Raw genomic sequence first — 21956 nt, 5'->3', positions numbered from 1 at the left:
AGACACTTGATAAATATTCAACAGTTCATACTGGAACTTTCCGCTTTGAAATCCCCAATAAACCCATCCCTATCATCCCACCCCCAACGCCCCTCCATATCTCCACCCACCAATACAAAACGGGGAGGGTTATCACTGCCATATTTATTCCCATCTACTTTTCTCCCAGGTCTGTATCTCCATTTCATCTTGGTGTGGTGCAATATCACCCATATCATCCTGCATGTGTATATGTTGCTATGGTGACAAGCGCCAGAGGTCAGTGGCTGCTGTTGCAGACTCTGCAGGGGGCAGCACCTTTGTGATTAAGCAGGCACGCAGACCTGTAGGGAACTAATAAACATTGTGGCATCCGGGATTGCTACAGTTGTATCTCCCTATCTCACTTGATACTAAAGAGAGCATTGTGATAGAGGATTAATAAATAATCACAAACATAGCTTGATAAAGTTGAATAAATATTGTCTTTGTCACATGATACCTGCTTTGAAATGACAGACAGGTACTTTAGTTTCCAATAACTTTAGTGCAGACATTTTACAACCCTGCATGCAACCAGGAATTGTTATGTTTCACCCACCAAGCAGCAAGAATCCTCAGATGAAGAATCTTCTTGCGTGAACCCTGCCCAGCAGAGAGAATCTTTACATGTTTCAACCCCACTCTGCAGCAAGAATTTGTACATGCTTCAACCTACACCGGAGCCAGGATAAGTTGTTTAAACTCCACACTGCAACAAAGATTTTTTTATATTTTAGCTCCACACTGCAGCCAAAGTCCCTCTGTTTCAACCACACCACAGAATAAGTCTTTAAATGTTTCAGACCCAGATTACAACCAAGAATCTATACATGTTTCAACCCCACCAGACAGCAAGAATCTATACATGTTTCAACCCCACCAGACAGCAAGAATCTATACATGTTTCAACCCCACCAGACAGCAAGAATCTATACATGTTTCAACCCCACCATACAGCAAGAATCTATACATGTTTCAACCTCACCAGACAGCAAGAATCTTTACATGTTTCAACCCCACCAGACAGCAAGAATCTTTACATGTTTCAACCCCACCAGACAGCAAGAATCTATACATGTTTCAACCCCACCAGACAGCAAGAATCTTTACATGTTTCAACCCCACCAGACAGCAAGAATCTTTACATGTTTCACAAACTAATGCTTAGTCTATGAACAGTTTTACTAATAAACCCATTTAAATTGAAATGGAGCCCGTGAGTTGGGAGATACTGAACCTGAGAGAACTTAGACTTGCTTCATTTTGGGGTTTAGCATTGCAGGGAGGACTAGACATTAGGGCAAATAATGTGGTTTAGGGACAGTGAGACAGACCACGTTTCAGGAACTGTAACTGTACAACTATCATACATCTATGTTAATGTAGGGACTTATGGACATCTTAGTGTTACAATCACACTGTGGAGAAGTTTTACGAATTTCTATTCACCACATTGCTAACACAACATATCAATCACATTAATTCTGCAGCCAAAATTAAATTTTCTTATCATTAACGAGCCAGTTGTTTTCTTATTTACACGTCTTCAGCAATATCATCTTCGGACAAAACCAACAACAGGAACACTTCTGCTGGCAGGAAGCTGAATCTATCATCAGATCACAGTAGGCTTACAACTAATGTTTATTGTCGGACTGGGCCCAGCGGAACACCGCTTCTGTTTGGTTGTTCAGTACCAGGAGAAATGGCATCCTCATCAGTATGGGATTCGGTGTAGGTGGTGAAGGTGGTAGTGTCACTGATGGAGGCCGCATGGCTAACGCACAGACAGACATTTGGGGGTGGTGAAACTAGATTAATAGGACAGCCATGACTGGGAAGTCTTGAAGGGGGAAACATGCTGTGCCTGTGAAGATGTTCCAAGATGGCTTTCCATTATAGAAATGTTCCATTTTGCTAGCATCTCAAGGCTTTATGCATTTATATATTGTCATCCATACATTCAAACATAAAGTCAGTTCAATCTTTTCTCTATTTCTTCATATCAAGTCCTATAGTTGTGAATTAAGGTATTATTGAAGTGTTCTGTTATTTTAATCTTATTTTTCGAATTGACATGAAAATTGACCTTTTTATTTCTCTTTGACTTTGTATTATACTGTTTGTGTTAATCATCAAGATACTCTGTTAAACAAGACAATATATTAGTCTGGATTTCTGAATCCACCCACTGATACATGCCTATGGTGCTTCATAAAAGCATACACAAAATACACACAAAAGAATAGTAATATAAGTATACATTGAAATTGATGACAAAAAGATTGATTAAGAAAACAGATTTTGAGAAAAAGAAGGTTTTCATCTAAATTTTGAATGTTTCTAATGTGGTAAACTACATTACATGGAACGGGTGAAAATTCTCTATATGGAGTTGGAAAGAGATTTCTGGTGAATAAATCACACACCCTCGATATCTCCAGGGTATACGTTCCGATAAGTCTCCACTATACCCTGGATGCATCTACTGCTCTGCCAGATAAATTCATGACCTCCCTTGATTGTCTTTTGATCCAATCAGGTGTCTACGCTGGGAAGTTGAACGAACCAATCACAACTCACTTTCGTTTTTTTAATTATCTAACCGATTATACTTGGCAACAGAAACCATGCAGAGGTTCTCTGGAAGAGGTAGAAGGAGTTCTTGCATATGTTGTTTTAAAGTTTCGGACCTGTCACTTTGTTTGTGTGAGTTCCCTAAAATCTGAGTCGCACTGTGAGCAAACCTTTGTAGCTGCGACCACTTCCTTTGTTGACACTGGCAAGCTCGGTTATAACAGCGGCCAAGCTGATTGGCTACTGTGAGAAGGCGGAGCCAGCAAAGGGAGGTAATAAATTTATCGGACAGAGCCGTAGATGCGTCCAGGGTGTAGTGGAGATTTATTGGAACATATACCCTGGAGATATCGAGGATGTAAATCATAGTGTCTAAAAATATTTCATTGGGATATTTTCCATATTCACCTCAAACTCATCTCTATATAACTATGCAATAGTTGAATGGAGAAGAATAATGCAGAATGAGGCATTTCACTATAAAACACTGTTCCATCATGTTCCATCATGATCCAATTTCTGGAGATTTGACCTCGATGACGCCATATTGTAGAGAGCAGTATTTTAGAGAATACAAGATAGATACACATTTTTAATTCTTTTGATGTATGGAAATATACAGGAAATATACAAACCTTGAACTGTTCATAAAATGGACTTGTCTGACATTGCGGAAATTGGATTGTATTCACAGTGTCATCAGTACATAAATATGGGTGAATATTTTAATGTGCAGGGATATACAGGATGCAAATCCTGCATCCTATACACACACAAATTGACAAAGGATGCAACAAAAGATACTATGATGCATCCAAATGAATGCTGATAAAGCCCAAATACTTTTGTAAAAACTGAGGGTTATCGCTGAGTTTGCTTCCAGATGGGTAATGCAGTTTAATTTGTAACAATGTGATGATGATAAGACACAATACAATAACAGCATCAATATTAAAATTTAAGAGCCTGAGACTAAAATTTGTTATCCATGATCCCTGAAAATTAAAAGCATGAGTACCGGGAACCCCCAAATGCAGGACTTAGGTAAATCCCTGAATGTGGTGATACATATGAAAACTACACCCATCCACTGTCACAGTCGCTGCCACAGGTAACCTTCAGCCTAACAAGCTGACAGGTGTCAGCCAGATCTGACTTCCTGATGAGTGCAGCCACCTGACATAAACACTAGCTGACCATGCTGCAGGTGCACCATGTGGCCCCATCATGACAAACATAACAAGGCCAGATCTCGCTTCCTTCCACGTAAATTGTTGAAAAAATTTTTGTTATTACTCCTGAAATTTATTGAGGTTGCAATATGTCTTCCACGTTTGCTTGATTACAACGTAATACAGATTGGATGGACAGTGATTAGACTGATTAGCAGCATGTCATATTGCCCATACTGTGGGGTGTTGTTCATATTATCAATCACATGTTTATGGGGGTGGTGGCGTAGCCTAGTGGTTAAGTGTTTGTCACTCCAAAGAAATAGGTTCGATTCCCCACTTGGTGTGAAGCCCATTTCAGGTGTTCCCCCACCCTGATATTGCTGGAATACTGATAAAAGTGGTGCAAAACTAAACTAACACATTTATTCACTGGTTTATTCAATTATTTCTTGGCTGTCCTGATATACAGAATAAGTGTATTTCCTTTTGAGGGTAATACAGTCTGACGTATGCACCTTTGTAGTAGTGTTACTTGAGCCTCAAGACTGTATTACACAAGGAAGAGGTTTACAACATATTTATCTTACAGCCACGTCAAGTGAATAAAATATTATTATATTTTATTTTGAAAATCAGTGAGCTAGCAACGGACTATATGACATGTTAACAATATGGCGTCTCATATGGATTTTTTTCATATCAGTGAAACATACCCTGACAAGCTCGAAGCTGCTATAAGTTTAACTATGGAAATTGTGCAATGTATGAAATAGTGTAAATACAGCAATAAAAGTCAGTATAATAAATGTGTTCATAGAGAAATCAAAAACAGCAAACTGAACAGTTTTCAAACTCCAAGCACTGCTTGCGTCATGTTATGATGTCATATGACTGTCAGCAATACAGCTTATCAATGGAGAGTTTAGTGCTTACCATGGCATATTATTTTCAGTTGTCACCCTCCTGGGAGGGGTGACACGGAATCTTGTAAAACCATCACTGATCAATGAAAGTGAGATATTTAACAGGATGGTAAGATAACACATATTCACATGTGTACCGTATTCCCCTATCAGTTCTTGGTGTCAGGTGTCACTTGACAACACAAAGGATCCTTCATAACAAAAATGTAGTATTTCAAGCCCACGTGCAATTATGGAATCAATATCTGTGTAATGACTATATTGTGTCATCTAAAACCTCTCCCTAATGACCACCCCTACCCTGTGGTATCCTAATAATATGCTCCACGCTCTGTATGGCAAAATAGCGATTCAAGAGAGATTATTATTCATCACACTACTTGAAAGAAAGCGACTAGCAAGTAACTTAGTCACTATAAACCTGGCCACTGATATTGCTAGACTATTGCTAAAAGCAGTGTAAAGTCAAACTCACTCACTCACTCACTCACTCACTCACTATGAACCTTTAAACCAAGCACCTGTCTATATTTGGACACATGAGTAGTGAAATCTGGGTTAATGCTTTTCAAAACAATGTATACTCTACATCAAATCTTACAAAGCCAAACAAGTTCATATGACTGAGGACACAGACATTCACTGTTAGGACGTAACTAGACTAAACATTATACAGCAACCACAAAAGAGTGAGTGAGTGAGTGAGTGAGTGAGTGAGTGAGTGAGTGAGTGAGTGAGTGAGTGAGTGAGTGAGTGAGTGCCAGAAATGGGCTTCACACATTGTACCCGTGTGGGAAATTTAACCTGGCGTGTCTGGCTTGACAAGTGAACACTATAACCACTTGGCTACCTCACCGCCTCTATAACTGAAAGAACAGATCTAAATACCACTGCATACATCAGATCCAAACCCATGATATACAGATCGACCTGCCCCCTATACAAGGTAAACAGCCATGTGTGACCTCCTCAGTGTGAGCCGTTCACCTGGAACGCAAATTGGGAGGCTGCAGCACAAGTGAGTTAACAGAGGCTGACTGCAATGTTTGTACTGTTGGAGGCCTCATTAAGCTGTGGTAATACCATCTCTGAAACTTCATGGTCACAATCCATGCATCACTACTGACAAAACTACAAATGAGTCAGTCGTCACTTGACACACAAAAGTTGGTCTGGGTAATATCCCCACAAATAGCGCTGGGAATCGCAAAACAAATCTATTATCAATTATCGGAGGACTTGTCGTGAACGATCGTAAATTATATCAAAATATGCATACTTTTAATTCAATCACATATTTTAAGGGTTTTCCTCCATTATCTTTTTCTAATTATTGTTTTTACAAAAAAACGCTGTTGTGCAAGAAAGACACTGGAGTTGTAATTATACAATAAAAGTGGCTACAACTTTCAAACAGCATAGCTTTATGTTTTTCAACGTATGTTTTTTGTGAATATTCATAAATTTATTTGTTAGTTTACTTCATTCAAGTGTTTTATTCTGAAATAACAAAATACTGATGAAAGGAAAAATTTTTTTTTTTCCAATCAATCATCATTCTTAATCCCTCTTCGGTTGTTTTTTATTTTCTATTATTTTCAATCATCGGAACACCACTATCCACAACCGACATGTTCATGATTAATATCAGCTGAAAGACAAACAGAACTTGCTTGGCATAACAGTCGGACTTTTTGTTGATCGTGTTAACTGGACCATTCTAAAACAACAACCACAAGTAATACTTCAGTTACTACCATCTGAACATTCACATACACATCAGACAATTATAACAGGTCAAGAGACATTATTCAGAATTTGGCCATCCTTGATCATTATTTACGCCAGCGTTTGAAACATGACCCCTTCGGCTGTGCAAGACGGATGGCCTGTAATCATTCCTGAAGTGGCTGACATTCTCCGACAGCTACAGCTTGTTGAAAGTATGTCATTCAAACACTGAGAATCATCACTGAAACAACTGGAGGAAACTATTAGATAAACACTTCATTAGCATTTCAGAAGATGCCATTGGATGAACACAGAGAATTTTCTGGATTTCATCTTATTTTACAAGATGATAGGGCCAGAACATGCCTTGAAACACAATATCAAAGAGCACAAGAGGGATGAATTCCAGAAAATTCTCTAAATTTACTCAATAAACATATATAACAATCTGATCATCCATATACTTAAGTTGATTGAAGCTTTGTAGTCCAACATATAGTCAGAAAATATATGTACATAGTCAAAAGGAATAGCTGACAATAGTGACGCAGAGTGTGTAAATAGAGTCATATTGTTATTGTCATTAAGCAATATAATACATAATACACAATATACTGCATGATATATAATGTATCACATGATGTATAATAATCACATGATGCATAGTGTATCACATGGTTCAAACTCAGGACCCATCTGATAAATGTTACATGTACATCTGTCCCATGAAGTTCGGCAGTAATCCAACCTGTTATCTACCAATGGTACCACAACATGTTATCTACCAACAGTTAACCTAACAGCTGATTAGGAAGCGAAGTGTTAGACCTGATTGCATAATATTGTCAGGGGTGGTGGGGTAAAAAGCAATTTACTGTCATGTTCAACAAATGTGTGTTAAGTGATGGTAGGGTGGGGAGGACCCTTTAAAGTAGACAGGACTAATACCATTTTTCACATCATGCCACTGTTTTGAACAGATAATTTAAACACATTATACTGACTAAAAGCCAACCAATCAAACTTGCTCTCTTTGATGCCAAGGTGAAGGCACAGTATCATCTTATGGAATGGTGTGCTGAGGATTGAACCATCAGCCTTCCTATGTCCAAGCAGACACTGCACCAACGAGGAAGTTCATTAAACTATAAGAATGACCCCTAAATCAGTTATGCAAGAAATCAGCTGGCTGGCTCTTGTTAACCAGGTCACACAAAGATTTTCACGTTTCCAGTCATGATCCAATTGTGGTGACGCATGGTCCTGGGCAGAGCTCTCAGATCACAATCGGTTCAAGTTAATCCCCCTTAGTCGTTGACAGTGCTTGGATGGGTGACAGTCAGTTTAGCAGCTTGACTCCTGAGAGTTTCTAAGACTTTGGTCCTGTTCCATAATGAAGCTGGTTTTGATTCCCGGATGAGATTTTGTAACCCCATACATATATCTTACACACCTTGACGAGTTACACATAATATCACAGTTTGACAAAGGACACTAATTTTACAAAAACATCTGATGTTCAGAATGTCAGTTACTGGATTGTCCAACTGTCCATTTTTGACAAGCTCCCACGATACAGCTGGAATAGTAGCATATGTAAAACAACAAGCACACACACTAACAAGACTGATTATCAAACATCAATCCATCCTACTCCTCGTACAAACACTCAATCACAGACACCAAAACAACTCAATGCCCAGGATGTCACGGCTTTCATCAGTTCAGCTATAATGAGAACAACTATGGCTTGTATTGTTGTAATCATCTATGACAGCTGCTATCACAACAATCAAACCTATTTCACGCTAACAATGAAAGCAAAAACCAGCACAACTATTCACCAGTAATTATGTCAGTACATATGTCAAGACTTACATTTCAGAAAAGCATGAGATAAGCTGACATCTTTGTTTCAGCACCTGAAGAGTCTCTACAAAACAGTTCCATCTTTGAAAAAATACATTTTTTAATGAATTTTGGGGAGGGAAGGTTCCATTTTTGCCAAAAACGTAGATAGGTTTTTAGTTTATTTCTTGATGAATGTTGATAAGAGTTCGAGGACGGAGATAGGTGAGATGACAGGTAATAACAAATTGTAGTACTGAACATTTAAAAAAAACTGAACTGAGAAATTAAAGCAATACTTCCAACAGGAATGTTTCAGATCATCCAGATTTTATTTCAACTGGATATCACATGGATGTGTCGCCTCATGTGTTCTAGTTTGGTATGCTAGTGGTATGCCAATCTGCCATACATACCCTGAAATACATATATCCAAGAGAGCTCAGGCAAGTCTAGAATATGTGACAAGTCTAGATTTCAACAGCTTCAGGATCCCTGAAAATGAGGAAAGTCTCAGGTCTCATGACATTTTATTTTTTTTTACTATGAACTTTTTCTGTCAAATATGTTATTTTCAGACTACTGTTAGTATACTGTTATGGGTTTTCAAACACTTTAAAAAAAACATGTTGATTAGTTGAAATTTCAACTGTAATGTTGTTAATAAACATCAGCATTAATATAGCTGAAAAAACATTCACCATTTGCTTGCTCACTGTATGAATTTTCAAATATTTTTCATTTAATTTATCAAAGATAAACTTAGCTTAGAAACAAGTGGGCCCTGTGGGAGAGCTGGATAAAGCGCCAGGCTAGTGATCCAGCGAGGCTGAGGTGTCGGGATCTAGCTGGATAAAGTGCCAGGCTAGTGATCCAGCGAGGCTGAGGTGTCGGGATCTAGCTGGATAAAGCGCCAGGCTAGTGATCCAGCGAGGCTGAGGTGTCGGGATCTAGCTGGATAAAGTGCCAGGCTAGTGATCCAGCGAGGCTGAGGTGTCGGGATCTAGCTGGATAAAGTGCCAGGCTAGTGATCCAGCGAGGCTGAGGTGTCGGGATCTAGCTGGATAAAGCGCCAGGCTAGTGATCCAGCGAGCGCCAGGCTAGTGATCCAGCGAGGCTGAGGTGTCGGGATCTAGCTGGATAAAGTGCCAGGCTAGTGATCCAGCGAGGCTGAGGTGTCGGGATCTAGCTGGATAAAGTGCCAGGCTAGTGATCCAGCGAGGCTGAGGTGTCGGGATCTAGCTGGATAAAGCGCCAGGCTAGTGATCCAGCGAGGCTGAGGTGTCGGGATCTAGCTGGATAAAGTGCCAGGCTAGTGATCCAGCGAGGCTGAGGTGTCGGGATCTAGCTGGATAAAGCGCCAGGCTAGTGATCCAGCGAGGCTGAGGTGTCGGGATCTAGCTGGATAAAGTGCCAGGCTAGTGATCCAGTGAGGCTGAGGTGTCGGGATCGAGCCCACCTGTGACCGAGTGTAAAAACTTTCGAGTCAGCTTTGTGTGCAGACTTTTTCCATGTTGTCACAACCCCTACAGTACACAACCCTGTGCACTTAAAAGAACCCACGAATCCATTGGTATATGACCAAATGGTGGCCACAAGAATAGATGCATACACCTAGTTGCAGGAACAGCAACATGCAGTAAACTTGTACTGTGACTAAGTGTCCAAGTCCACCCAAGTGTGAATTGGGTACCTCATTAGGATGACAGAGCCACAATAAAATTTGGTGCACCTAGTGGCAGTAAGAGTTGTAAACTCCCCAGGGAGTTGAAATTGATAATACAATGTGATGCTGAGACAAACATCCAATGATTGAGGGAAACAAATACCAACGCCATGAGCAAACAATAGTTGCATGGATACATATCCTATAATAATATATAAATATCCTACAACAATATTATAATAATATTAAAGTTATTATTAGAGAATTAGTCTTTATTGTGCTACACACCTTCTTACTGACTCAGTAAATATTGCCATCTGCAAAGTAGATAAGTAGAAACTTTACAGATGTATTCATCATCCATAGAGTTTCTCTTTATCTGATTAGTCTCCTTCTAAATATGCCACTCAGAGAAGTTATTTGAAATGTACGACATCTAAAACACATAATATGATGATATGCATAACCTAGTATCTGGTGTCTTATATATATACTGAATGTATCTTTCCACATGCTCTCTGGACAATGTTTCATGTTAACTTTTCAAAAAAACGCCAAACATTTTTAGATAACATTCATCCATATGTTTCACTAAAACTGATTCCATAGCTTTCTCCTAGATCCTTTCTTCCTTTTTAACTCCAACTATTTGTAATCTCCTGTATTATACATTGTACATAGATTTACACTGATTTTACAAAAACAATGTTGGATGTTCATGTCTGACTGTCCATTTACAAGCAGCCATGACACGGCTAGGACAGTCCGAAATTAAATTGCGTCATAATGTCCTGAATAAATAAATGTGCTAGAAAATATTCTTTCTAGATCATCTCCTTGACAAAAGTATTTGGTTTTGAAGAGGTGACCAAAAAAGCATCCCTTTCTATCATCCAATCATCAAGCTATTCAACGACCACTCAAACAGAATGGTTCTGGAACACCAGCAGTACATCCTGTTTTCAAGTTTCTACCTACATTCTACAGGAGTACAGAATGCTGACAGTATTATCTTGCAGGACGAAGAACATTCCCCTGAATTCATAGAATGACACAGGGGTGCCTTCATTACAATCTAAACACATGAGATATACAGAAATAGTCGACTACATGCCACAGGTAAGGAGGAGGTGGTGGCTCACATCACAACACTGTTATTGTGCTTCTGATATGCTCTTCCTTGTCTGTAGACAAAGGGGTGTAGATTCCATTGGCGCTGTTTTTCAAATAGATTCTGCTGACGGCATCTAATTCCATTCACTGTCAACATTTATTCAAGTTATAGCCCAGTCATATCAAATTCCACCATCAACATTTATCCAAATTATACTCTAGTCATCCAATTCTATTGTCAACAGTTATCCAATTTATAATTCAGATCCAATTCATTGTCATCAAGTATCCCATTTACACTCCAGACAGATCCAATTCCACTGTCGACAGTTATCAAGTTTATACACCAGTCAGATCCAATTCCACTGTCAGCAGTTATTAAGTTTATACACCAGTCAGATCCAATTCCACTGTCAGCAGTTATTAAGTTTATACACCAGTCAGATCCAATTCCACTGTCAACAGTTATTAAGTTTATACTCCAGTCAGATCCAATTCCACTGTCAACAGTTATCAAGTTTATACTCCAGTCAGATCCAATTCCACTGTCGACAGTTATCAAGTTTATACTCATGTCAGATCCAATTCCACTGTCGACAGTTATCCAATATATTTGCATTTTATATCCTTGTTATACTCTGGACAGATCCAATCCCATTGTCAACAGCTGCCCATTTCATGCTCCAGTCAAATCCAATCCCAGTGAGATCCAATCCAATGAATGCACCTTGTAGATAATTCCACAACTTTCACAAATTTCAATTGTTGTCCGAGAATTACCCCTCGGTGATGTTGTGAGTGGGTAAAGTGACAAAGACAATACTACTAGATATTTAACATCAAAAGTATAAACGGCTGGAGGGTTAGTCTTATGGTTACAGCATTTACTCGTCACGCAGAAGACTGGGGTTCAATTCAGTGTGTGAAGCCCATTTCTGGTGTCCCCTGCTCTGATATTGCTGGAATATTGCTAAAAGCAGCATAAAATCTAACTTTCTCTCTCAAAAGTGTAAAAGCCTTGATGATGGGAAGCTTAACTTATCTATCTATTTAACGTTTATAACGGTATAAACATATTTCAGTTGGGTTTTCTTTGGTCAGGGTAACATAAGAATGGTTTTGCTACTAGAATCGGGAAAACAGAAGCTCACATATAGAGGAAGCAGGTGAATTTGAATATTGATACCCTATGAAGGCTGTTCAACTTGGCAAGCAACTTGCCATTACAGAGTAACTGTCCCAACAGGAGTGTATATTCACATTGATATACACTGACACTAAAGACCAACCAGTAGGCCAGCATGAATCACCACAATATACAACACATGTGAGTACCTTGTATCAAAGGAGCACACCAGACCAACAGGTGCCCTTTCAGACCTTCATGCAGGGTGGAGCCGTCCAACAGGTGCCCTTGTAGGTACATAGGTCACTGTAGCAGGTAGACTCACTTCATCCTTGGCAAAAGTTATTTATGTCTGTGCGGTTTGTTTGAAGCCAGTGGTGGTGATATCAATAATGTTGTGTTAATTGTAGAACAGCTTTCCAAATCTTTGAAATATGGATTTTCATAAACTAGTGTTTCATGTAGAATATGCCCAACAATAAACAAGATGGCAAGTCATCCATATTTTCAACCAGCTGCTTTTAGTAATATCCTAGCAATATCATGGCAGAGGACACCAGGAAAGGGCTTCACACATTATGCCCATGAGGGAAATCAAACTATTTTGCTGTGATCAGCAAATGCTCAAACCACTACACACCCTATTCTCTGGTCCAGACTCGATTATCTACAAACTGTTTCCATATGGCTGGATTATTGCTGAGTGCAGCATAAAACTAAACTCACTCACTCATTTAACACCTTTGGTTTGTTGTGGTTCAGGTTCAAACCACTGACCTTCCACTATGCAGGCTGACACTCTATCCACTGGACCAAGGAGGTAGTCAGGAAAGTAGGAAACCGAGTGATGGATATGAGAGCGGAGGTATTACTACTGGGGGAAATTGTGGAATAGAATTCTGTTGTGTACTCAGTCAGCCAGTCTGGCCATTGTTTGAGGTGAAAATAGTGAGATAAAAATGTATCAAGTTGGAACCTTCTTAGCCAAAACAGTTACACGGTGAAAGTACTCATTGTGAGAAACTTTATCGCTGTGATAAGGAGATGAAAGGAGACAGGTCCGCTGATGAAGGTGGAGGTCCTTCAAGAACATGCTACCTGGTACTCATATACTGGAACTCAAGCCTCATAGAGGTAGAAAGCTTGACAGAGGATGTATGAATCGGTTGGCCTCTCTGTCCATCAGCTATGTTTCATGACAAGATCTTAACACTCACTTATTCAGTTCAACATTTTAAACTTTAAAGGAAATACTGAAATGTTGCCTTTTGAAATTTATGATATGTTTTGGATTTTTCATCAAGTGAGACAAATGATAAATTTAAATGTTTCAACTTCTATTTGTTCTGGCTTCTCTTTAACTTATTAAATCTATTTAGTGCATAATTTCTATTACTTTCGTCATTTTTTCATCAAGTGGGATGAAAGATAATATTCTAGTCCTTTGTGTCTATTGTGTAATCTAAGCACATGATATACTAGCACGTTTATAATTTGTAGGACAAATGATCATATTTTAAGTGTTTCAATTTCATATACTTTATTCAGTTCAGACCACTATTCAAGTATGAAAAGAGACAAAACAAAATATATTTTTGTAAACTTGAACAATGGCTTTAAAGTACTTACACTTCACAACTCACAGTCACACCATTGTTATAAAAATGTAGTAAAAGATTTAACCAACGTATATATGATATACGGTACTATTTCAATACACTTCCTTACATTCTGATACTAAATACATATACCCTGAACCAATTTGTGACCATGCCTTTATTTTGTTATCATCACTTCTATAGCACAGAATCTCTCTCACTGATTGGTGTGTTCTGACTGGGTACACCAAGCGGTTATTTACCCTGATTAGATATGACGCTCACTTGACAATGAATCATTCTGCCTAAAAACATGACCACCTTCCCCCATCCTTATCTTATATATGTATATGCATCTATGTCAGTTATGCGTCATTATTTTCTGTGGCTTGTTGAAAATGGGTATAAAGTTGAACACATTGGTCAGACAAGACAAGACTATGAAATCATGACCAAACAGCCATTGGGCTATGCTTGCAGTATCAACCACTGATCTGTTTGGGTCATAGCTGGAACATTGCTGACTCCCTTCATAGCAGGTGCCCCTTTAGCCTACATTTTAACAAATTAACTTTTGAGAATTTAATTTCCTACATGTCTACAGTTACAAATGAAACATGTGAGAGGAAGGATAAGAACAAGCACTTAATGAAAAAAGTAACTTTCTAAATGTACACGCTTGTAGCCTTAGACCTGAATATATTTAAATGCTTAGCACAGATGAATGTTTAGGAAGTATTAAATTAATCCAAATACAAGGGCAAGTATACATTTCTTCCACTACAGCCCCTGCTTATTCAAATTTAATTCTAAAAATAAAATTAAAAAAATTACAAGCCTTTCCAACATTTTTTCAGTCAAATTACCGACTACTTCTAAATTTAGTGTGTCCCATTTAAACATGGCTATCATGTAGGGATCCTGTGCTGTGAATGTCAGCGAGGTGATTAATGCCCATATCAAGCAGGACAAACCAACATGTCAGCCCTCAGAAGCCAAAGCTTCAGAATAGTGCACTGACATTCTTGGCAAGCAATTTGCATCTATTTTATTCTGAATGAAAGGTTACGCTTAAACAAGGCAATTGTACAAGTCAGTTAACTGTTGTTCCAATTCATACCTTAAAAAGAACAAAGGAGCTGAAAATTTCATCATCTGTTCATCATTAGTTGTATTATTGATATTGCTAATAAAAAGTACTGCTGCTGCTACTACTGCTGCTACTACTGCTGCTGCTGCTGCTGCTGCTACTACTGCTGCTGCTGCTACTACTGCTGCTGCTGCTGCTACTACTGCTGCTACTGCTGCTGCTACTACTGCTGCTGCTGCTGCTGCTACTACTGCTGCTACTGCTGCTGCTACTACTGCTGCTGCTGCTGCTACTACTGCTGCTGCTGCTACTACTGCTGCTACTGCTGCTGCTACTACTGCTGCTACTGCTGCTGCTGCTACTACTGCTGCTACTGCTGCTACTGCTGCTGCTACTACTGCTGCTACATCCACAAGTTACTTGGGGTCAAGTTTGGATAACTTAAGGCTGTGTTCTCATCATGCTAAAACATGTTTAAGGAGAATACGAGAGAATTTCAATAATTTTCTGTGTGAAAGACAAAGTCATCAGAAACCCAAACTTCCATTTACAAATTATGCATATTTACGTCTTCATCACAAAAAGTTTCTGTTATCTCAGCTTCAGCTGTTATGCATATTCTACTGGAAGTCACGTGACCTTTCCGCTCGTGACATCAAATGTGACTAGCATTTAAAGACCAAGCACTCCAGTAATACAAGTCGTATTGTCTCTGACGTAATGGTACGATGATTTATTCAGTTACCTGGGGATGCATGGAATCATCGAACAATAAAAAGAGCCACCATTTCACCTGTTTTGCAAGTATAAAGACAGATTTAGGCAAGTTCATTCCGAGTACGGAGCGCTTACTTTCAAGATCGGTTGACATCGGAATGCACTCTCCACAGTCACACCAAAGACTATATTAAAGTACAATGAAAACATCTGTGTGTGTGTGAACTGTAATATCATCATCTATGGAATTCATCTGTTAAAGCAGTCGGACTGTTTTTGTATGGGTGGGTAAATGGGGTGAGGTTGACGGGCAAGGGTCAGGATGTGGATGGGGTCAATGTGCACGTGTGTGCGTGCGTGCGTGTGTGCGTGCGTGTCTGTCTGTGTGTGTTTGTGTGATACCATTATTTCTGCATTTTACAGGAATGGAGGAGCGTTATGCAATAAGGTAATATTTTCAGATGCGTAACTGCGTGTTTGACGGTTGTTTGTGCCACTGTCTGATGGTTGTTATACTATGTGTTGATTACAGGTGTGCCATTTGGATATCATCATGGCTTTTATCCTTGTGCTATTGTGTCTCATATGCCTAAAGAGGCCGTACTCTTTATCAGAGTCTGACACGGTGTAATATACAATTTCCTTCTTATCAGAATGAGAATCAATCAACTTTACCCATCAAGCATAAAATGCGCTTATTGCTTTGAATGTTATCATAAACAAACACCTCATAAGCCATGTATTTTACAAGACGATTTGGTACAACAAAACAAATTCCGATGAACGTAAGAATAAAATGGTACCTATTGCATGGATTGTAAGATGTGAAAAAATGTCAACAGCTTAAAAAGCTAGACAGCAATTAGTACTTCATGAATAAAGGGGGTGCTAGGGATTATGGATGCATAGAAAAGGTACAAACTACATACTTAAAATACTTTCGAAATGTTTGCAAGCGTGAATCAAATAATGTCCTATTGGGTGGGTGTGGTAGATACGTGCACGTTTCTACACCATGTCGTGTTACAAAGTTTTGGTGAAAAGTATTAAGAATGGAATCACACCACCTTCCTCAGCAGTGTTATCTATTCCTATAAAAAAACTTGATGAACATTGTAAGCATACATATGTTTCACATGTCCGTCACTTACTTTTCACAACTGGTCTTTCATATGTTTGGATAGAGCAATGTGCAGGAAAAATACAAATGTTTACCAGCACTTTTGCGCAAAGAATCCATGATATATATTCCCAGATTTGGCATGAGTCTCTTTGTACATCCACAACTTTCAGTAAGGAATTACTCGACTTTCAAATCATTATTACAACCTTACACCACTAAGTGATAACACCTTGATTCATGACGTTCCGTAAATTACGTATTGCATTGCATTTGTATAAAGTTAATTTATTGAGAAGAGAACATTGTACTAATGAAAGCATTCCCGTATGCACTACGTATGTATGTTGTAATCTAGGAGGTCTCAAAGATGAGTACCACATATTATGTGTATGTGAAAGGTATGCCCATCTTGGAACAAAATAATTATAAAAGTCTGTCTGTCCTTGCTACAAAAAAAATACCCAAACCTTAACTTCTGTCGCAATTGTCATGAAACATGTGTTTTCCTTTTCATGAAGATGTACATATGTTCTTCCCGACACATGTTAGGTCATCACAATCAATTGTACTTTGGGTCAGATGGCCAAACTACCGAAGAAATAAACTGAATTGAATGGAATCAAACTCCAATCCGATTGATTCTTCTTCTTCATCTTCGCTAGAAGTTTCTCCTGCTCGGTGTAGACTCAGGTAACTTACAGGTAAACCATGACGTCGGGTACATATATTATAGCTTCAGAATCCATGGTCACCGTCAAATTGTCAAATATAACCAAAGAGGAAGCCACCACCAAAAGTCACATTTGACGTCATGTCACGTGATACCGCCTCTGCTCATTAACTGTCAGGTGTTTCCGTAACAAGCAGAAATCTGAGGTCGTTTTTGAAGCTTATATTGCAATTTTACAAACATTTTGAGAAATTGTGATACAGAAAATGATCTTTAGAATGTGTTTTTCCATATATCAAAAATAGTTTTAGTATTCTCCTTTAAGCAGGAAGACAGTAGCTAGCCACAACAAAGACAGAGTTAATAGTCGTGTTCTGATGATTGAAAATAATTGAAAATCATTCAAAAGAAGGATTAATAATTGACTGTATAATACATATTTTCCATTATAACATGTTTGAATGAAGTAAAGAACCAATAGAATTTGACAAATAATTACTAACAAACATGCATTCAACAGTACAAAGCTATGCACATCGTATAACCACTTTAATCTTGTTTAATTATGACTTCAGTGTCTTTCTTGCATTTCACTGCATGACAGAATTAGTTTAATAAACATTAATTTTAAAAAAGGCAGGGAAAATAACATAAAATTGGTGATAACGTTAAAAGTGTTAATATTTCAATTATAATCAATAACCATTCCTCTGATAATCGATAGTGGATATAGTTTCTGATTCCCAACACTAATTTCCATGATGAGGTCGCGAGTCCTTCACATCCATGTTATTGCAGGAATATTGCTGACAACAGCATAAACAACTCATTAAACAAAATGAACTTGTTTAGTGGTCGTGTAAACAACTGTGAGCACTGATCACTAATCTCTTGTCTGGCTCATCTGACGGTAAGATGGTTTCTGGGCATGTTTGGTTCTTTAATTTACTGATAAATAAAAATAATGATCAGTATTTTATTTCAAAGATACAAATAAGGATGACTCAATTTAGAACTTCCTACATGCAAGCCGGATGTCACTTGTAAACACTTCCTGAACTGAGTACTGAGTCAACATGCTGAAGTGGCCACCGACATCGTTGAAACAAGTGGCAAAGCAACACCTCCACATGCTCCCACCATTTAATATGAAACCACAGTCTTCACATTTCACAGTCTTTTCTTGAATTTTGTCCGCCTATAGCAGGCTAGACTAATGTCTCCAAAAGTATATAATTTGGTTAGGAATTTTACCTTGAAAAGGAGTTCAGGGAGATGGAGTATTCATAACCAAAGGAAATCTAGACTTGCTTCATATACATTAATTGACACGGAAAGCTTGGCAGTAGGGAAAATAATGTGGTTTAGGAACTGTGAGAAAGTCCAACGGCATTCCTTCTGCAGACAAATATATCCGATTTCATCAGTAATTGAGTAAATTTATCTGGAAGGTTAGTGAAATCAAACATTAGCTAATTCAGCAATATTCCAGTCTGAAAATAACTGAGTCTGGACCAGAAAATCCAGTGACTGACATAATATTCACTGACCTACGGTGTTGCGATACAATAATGTGCATCAACTGTATCAATGAGCCTCCAATCAGTTTCTTCTTATGACAAGCATCAGTTGATGAAGATTTACATGAACAGAGATGCACAGAAAAATGTACATTTAAAGTTTAAATTGATTTCAAACACGGCTTTGTCATTTCTGTCAGATTAAGAACAAATATCAAAGATGTTTAAAACTCCCTTTTATATTTTGCGGTATGTAAGGCCAAAAATTATCTCCTTTGTTATGTCCACCTTCAGCCTTGTAAACAAAGGGAGATCACTCTTACCAAAACTTATCTTTAGGTCCATTCACGGTCATGTGAGACACAGGTTTAACTAGTCAAGTCACATGACATGACATCATTCATTCAGGCTCAGCTCTCGTATATATTTAAGAAAACACACCATATGATAAGTACAACCCCAAAAATCATTTGTTAACAAATCAGCACCCATTACCTACTGAGGAGTATTTTACACAGCTGCTAGATGACCAATTAACTGCACTGTACAAATATTACAAGTCACGATTGTGTCAGAGTACTTCTCTGAGGGCTAATATATCATCATGATCAGAATGCATGATTCATATTTACAGGTCAGCAATGTTGGTTTATATAACTGTGTCAAACCTAGGCATAGAAAGAGCAAACAAGGACAAACCGAGATTAAAAACTCAAAAGCATAAATATTATGACTCAAATATATTTTGCATATGCTCCTGTTCATTTTATGACAGTTACCAGCAGTATCTACTGGTGTATAATATTTTTATTTACTCAAGAAAATACTTTTTAAATATAAAAAACATACAAAATTTAAGTTTTAAAGATATGGTATTTGAGTTACAAATGTAGCACTTAATCATAAAACATCAATACATATGGTTTCTGATTTAATATACACATAACTACATTACTTAAAGAGTCCAAGCAAATGAAACATCCTTCTATTAATCTTAATACATATATTTAAATAGTAAGAGTACATTAAAAAAAATAGCTGTCACCATATATGGTAATCTTACCCATAATACATCGTGAACTTCATCTGCACAGATCTGATAGGACACAGAACCGTCATGGTAACCATAGGCAGTGGATCCGTATTCCATGGTGTATAATCCAGTTATCCAATATCAGAGTTGACCACAAAAACACCAGAAGTGGCTTGTGGTGAGAGGAGGATAGTGGAAGTACGTCTTGTTGAATGACTCACTAATATCATTCCTTCATCACAGGCTTCTGATGAAGCATGGGGCTGAGAAAAAATACAATCACAAAATCTACACTCTAAGTTTGCCAGCCATTAAGGTGAAGTGTTGATAGGTAATCTGAACAAGAGAGGGGATTCTGGGTTAAAACTGTCCAGACTTGAGGTATGATGTGTGCCTTAAAGGAATGGTCATTATTCTACACAGCTTGTGGCAGCAACAGTAACAGCCCTGACTCAATCATAGAGGTAAAGGTTGAGAGGCAACTCCACGCTGTTTGACAAATCAAACGTGAGAGGAACATGTATGGTTAGTTATCATGACGAAAGAAAGACACATCAAGCTTTGAAGGCAACAGCTCTGTACAGTCAGCAACAACCAGTTCCTCGATTCATGACTCTCCCTTTCACTGATAAAGCCCACTTCTGCACCGACTGCCCGCCCCACCGCCAGCTCCAACATGTGCACAACCTACCTCCCTATCTGATGCATGGCAGCAGACACAAGCATACACACACAGAATGGCAGACGCACCATGGCAGACGCGAACACTACAATCTACCTTGAGCCTAGGAGGGAAAGTAAACTGGCATCCAACTGACTGAATGTCATAGCCAAGGGAGGTGGAAGTGTTATGACCACTGCGAATATGCTTGTCAATCTGCATAGGTAAAGCAGATGTACATAGATTGAGGCAAAAAAACACTTCGTAAAAACAACAGAGGAAATAATAAAGAGGGGATATGAACTTTATAACAGGCTGTTATTGACACAGGATTAAGATGACCACAGATTGTATGAAGAAAACACTTCGGTAGCAGATGCTGATGTGAGTAGATGTGAAGGTAAGGCTGCCGCAAGGCTGCAGCAGACATGTACAGGGAACACAAGGGCAATAAGCACATCTGAACCTCCCGGTGTCAAGTTATTCTGCTGGGGAAACCAGCAGCACTTGCAAAATTTCACTGGTATAAACACAGACTTACATGTGGAAAGAGTAAGTGAGGGAACTAGTTTCAGGCCCCAACACTATCACAACAATTCGAGTCTTACCACAGCAATACTGAAGCACTGTTAGAGTCATACTGTAGTGACATCACAGCAATATCACAGCAATATCACAGCAACATAGACTTGCACAAGTCTCAAAAGTAACAATTAATAATTTAAATGACAATTGCTAAACAACATAAATACTCCTCTAAAAGGCAGAGACCCCTGAAGGTCCCGGGGTAGAATAGGCCTTCAGCAACCCATGCTTGCCATAAAAGGCCACTATGCTTGTCATAAGAGGCGACTAACAGGATCGGGTGGTCAGGCTTGCTGACTTGGTTGACACATGTCACCAGTTCCCAACTGTGCAGATCGATGCTCATGTTGTTGATCACTGGATTGTCTGGTCAAGACTCGATTATGTACAGACCCCCACTATTTTCCTGGAATATTGCTGAGTGCTAAAATTAAACTCACTCACTCACTCATTAATAGGCAGAAGTCCTGTACTGTCCACTGGATTTGACTCTCTGGAGGATAGAAATACTATGAATCCATGAGTTCAACATTTAGTTCAGCCTTGGAGCAAGACCATATCACAAGTAGTTTTCAGAGCACAGAACAGACATATCACCAGCATTTATCAGGTACAACATGGCCATATCATGAGTATTTTTAATATAAAGTGTAGCCATATTACAATCACTTGTCAGATAAAGCACGGCCACACAACAAGCATTTATCATGTAAAGCACAGCCATATCACAAGTATTTATGAGATAAAGCATGGCCACACCACAAGCATTTATCATGTAA

The 21956-nt window shown here is 38.6% G+C and overlaps 1 protein-coding gene across 4 annotated transcripts in view; it reads right to left on the bottom strand.

Annotated features, from left to right (window-relative positions):
- LOC137255811 (RNA-binding motif, single-stranded-interacting protein 3-like) overlaps positions 1–21956 on the bottom strand; it is a 324056-nt gene that overhangs the window by 236605 nt on the left and 65495 nt on the right. Inside the window, exon 1 of one of the 4 annotated variants that reach the window (XM_067793354.1) lies at positions 19962–20614. The exons of the other annotated variants lie outside the window; for them this stretch is intronic. Within the exon in view, the coding sequence (XP_067649455.1) occupies positions 19962–20048 (87 nt within the window). The 5' untranslated portion in view covers positions 20049–20614. Of the gene's footprint in view, positions 1–19961; positions 20615–21956 lie in introns of those variants that run through there. 4 annotated transcript variants of the gene reach the window in all.

This window comes from Haliotis asinina, chromosome 11, assembly GCF_037392515.1.
Source record: "Haliotis asinina isolate JCU_RB_2024 chromosome 11, JCU_Hal_asi_v2, whole genome shotgun sequence".
In the NCBI taxonomy this organism is placed as follows: Eukaryota; Metazoa; Mollusca; class Gastropoda; order Lepetellida; family Haliotidae; genus Haliotis; species Haliotis asinina.
Note: the sequence above shows the minus strand (reverse complement) of the source record. Positions and strands in the feature narration are given on the sequence as shown.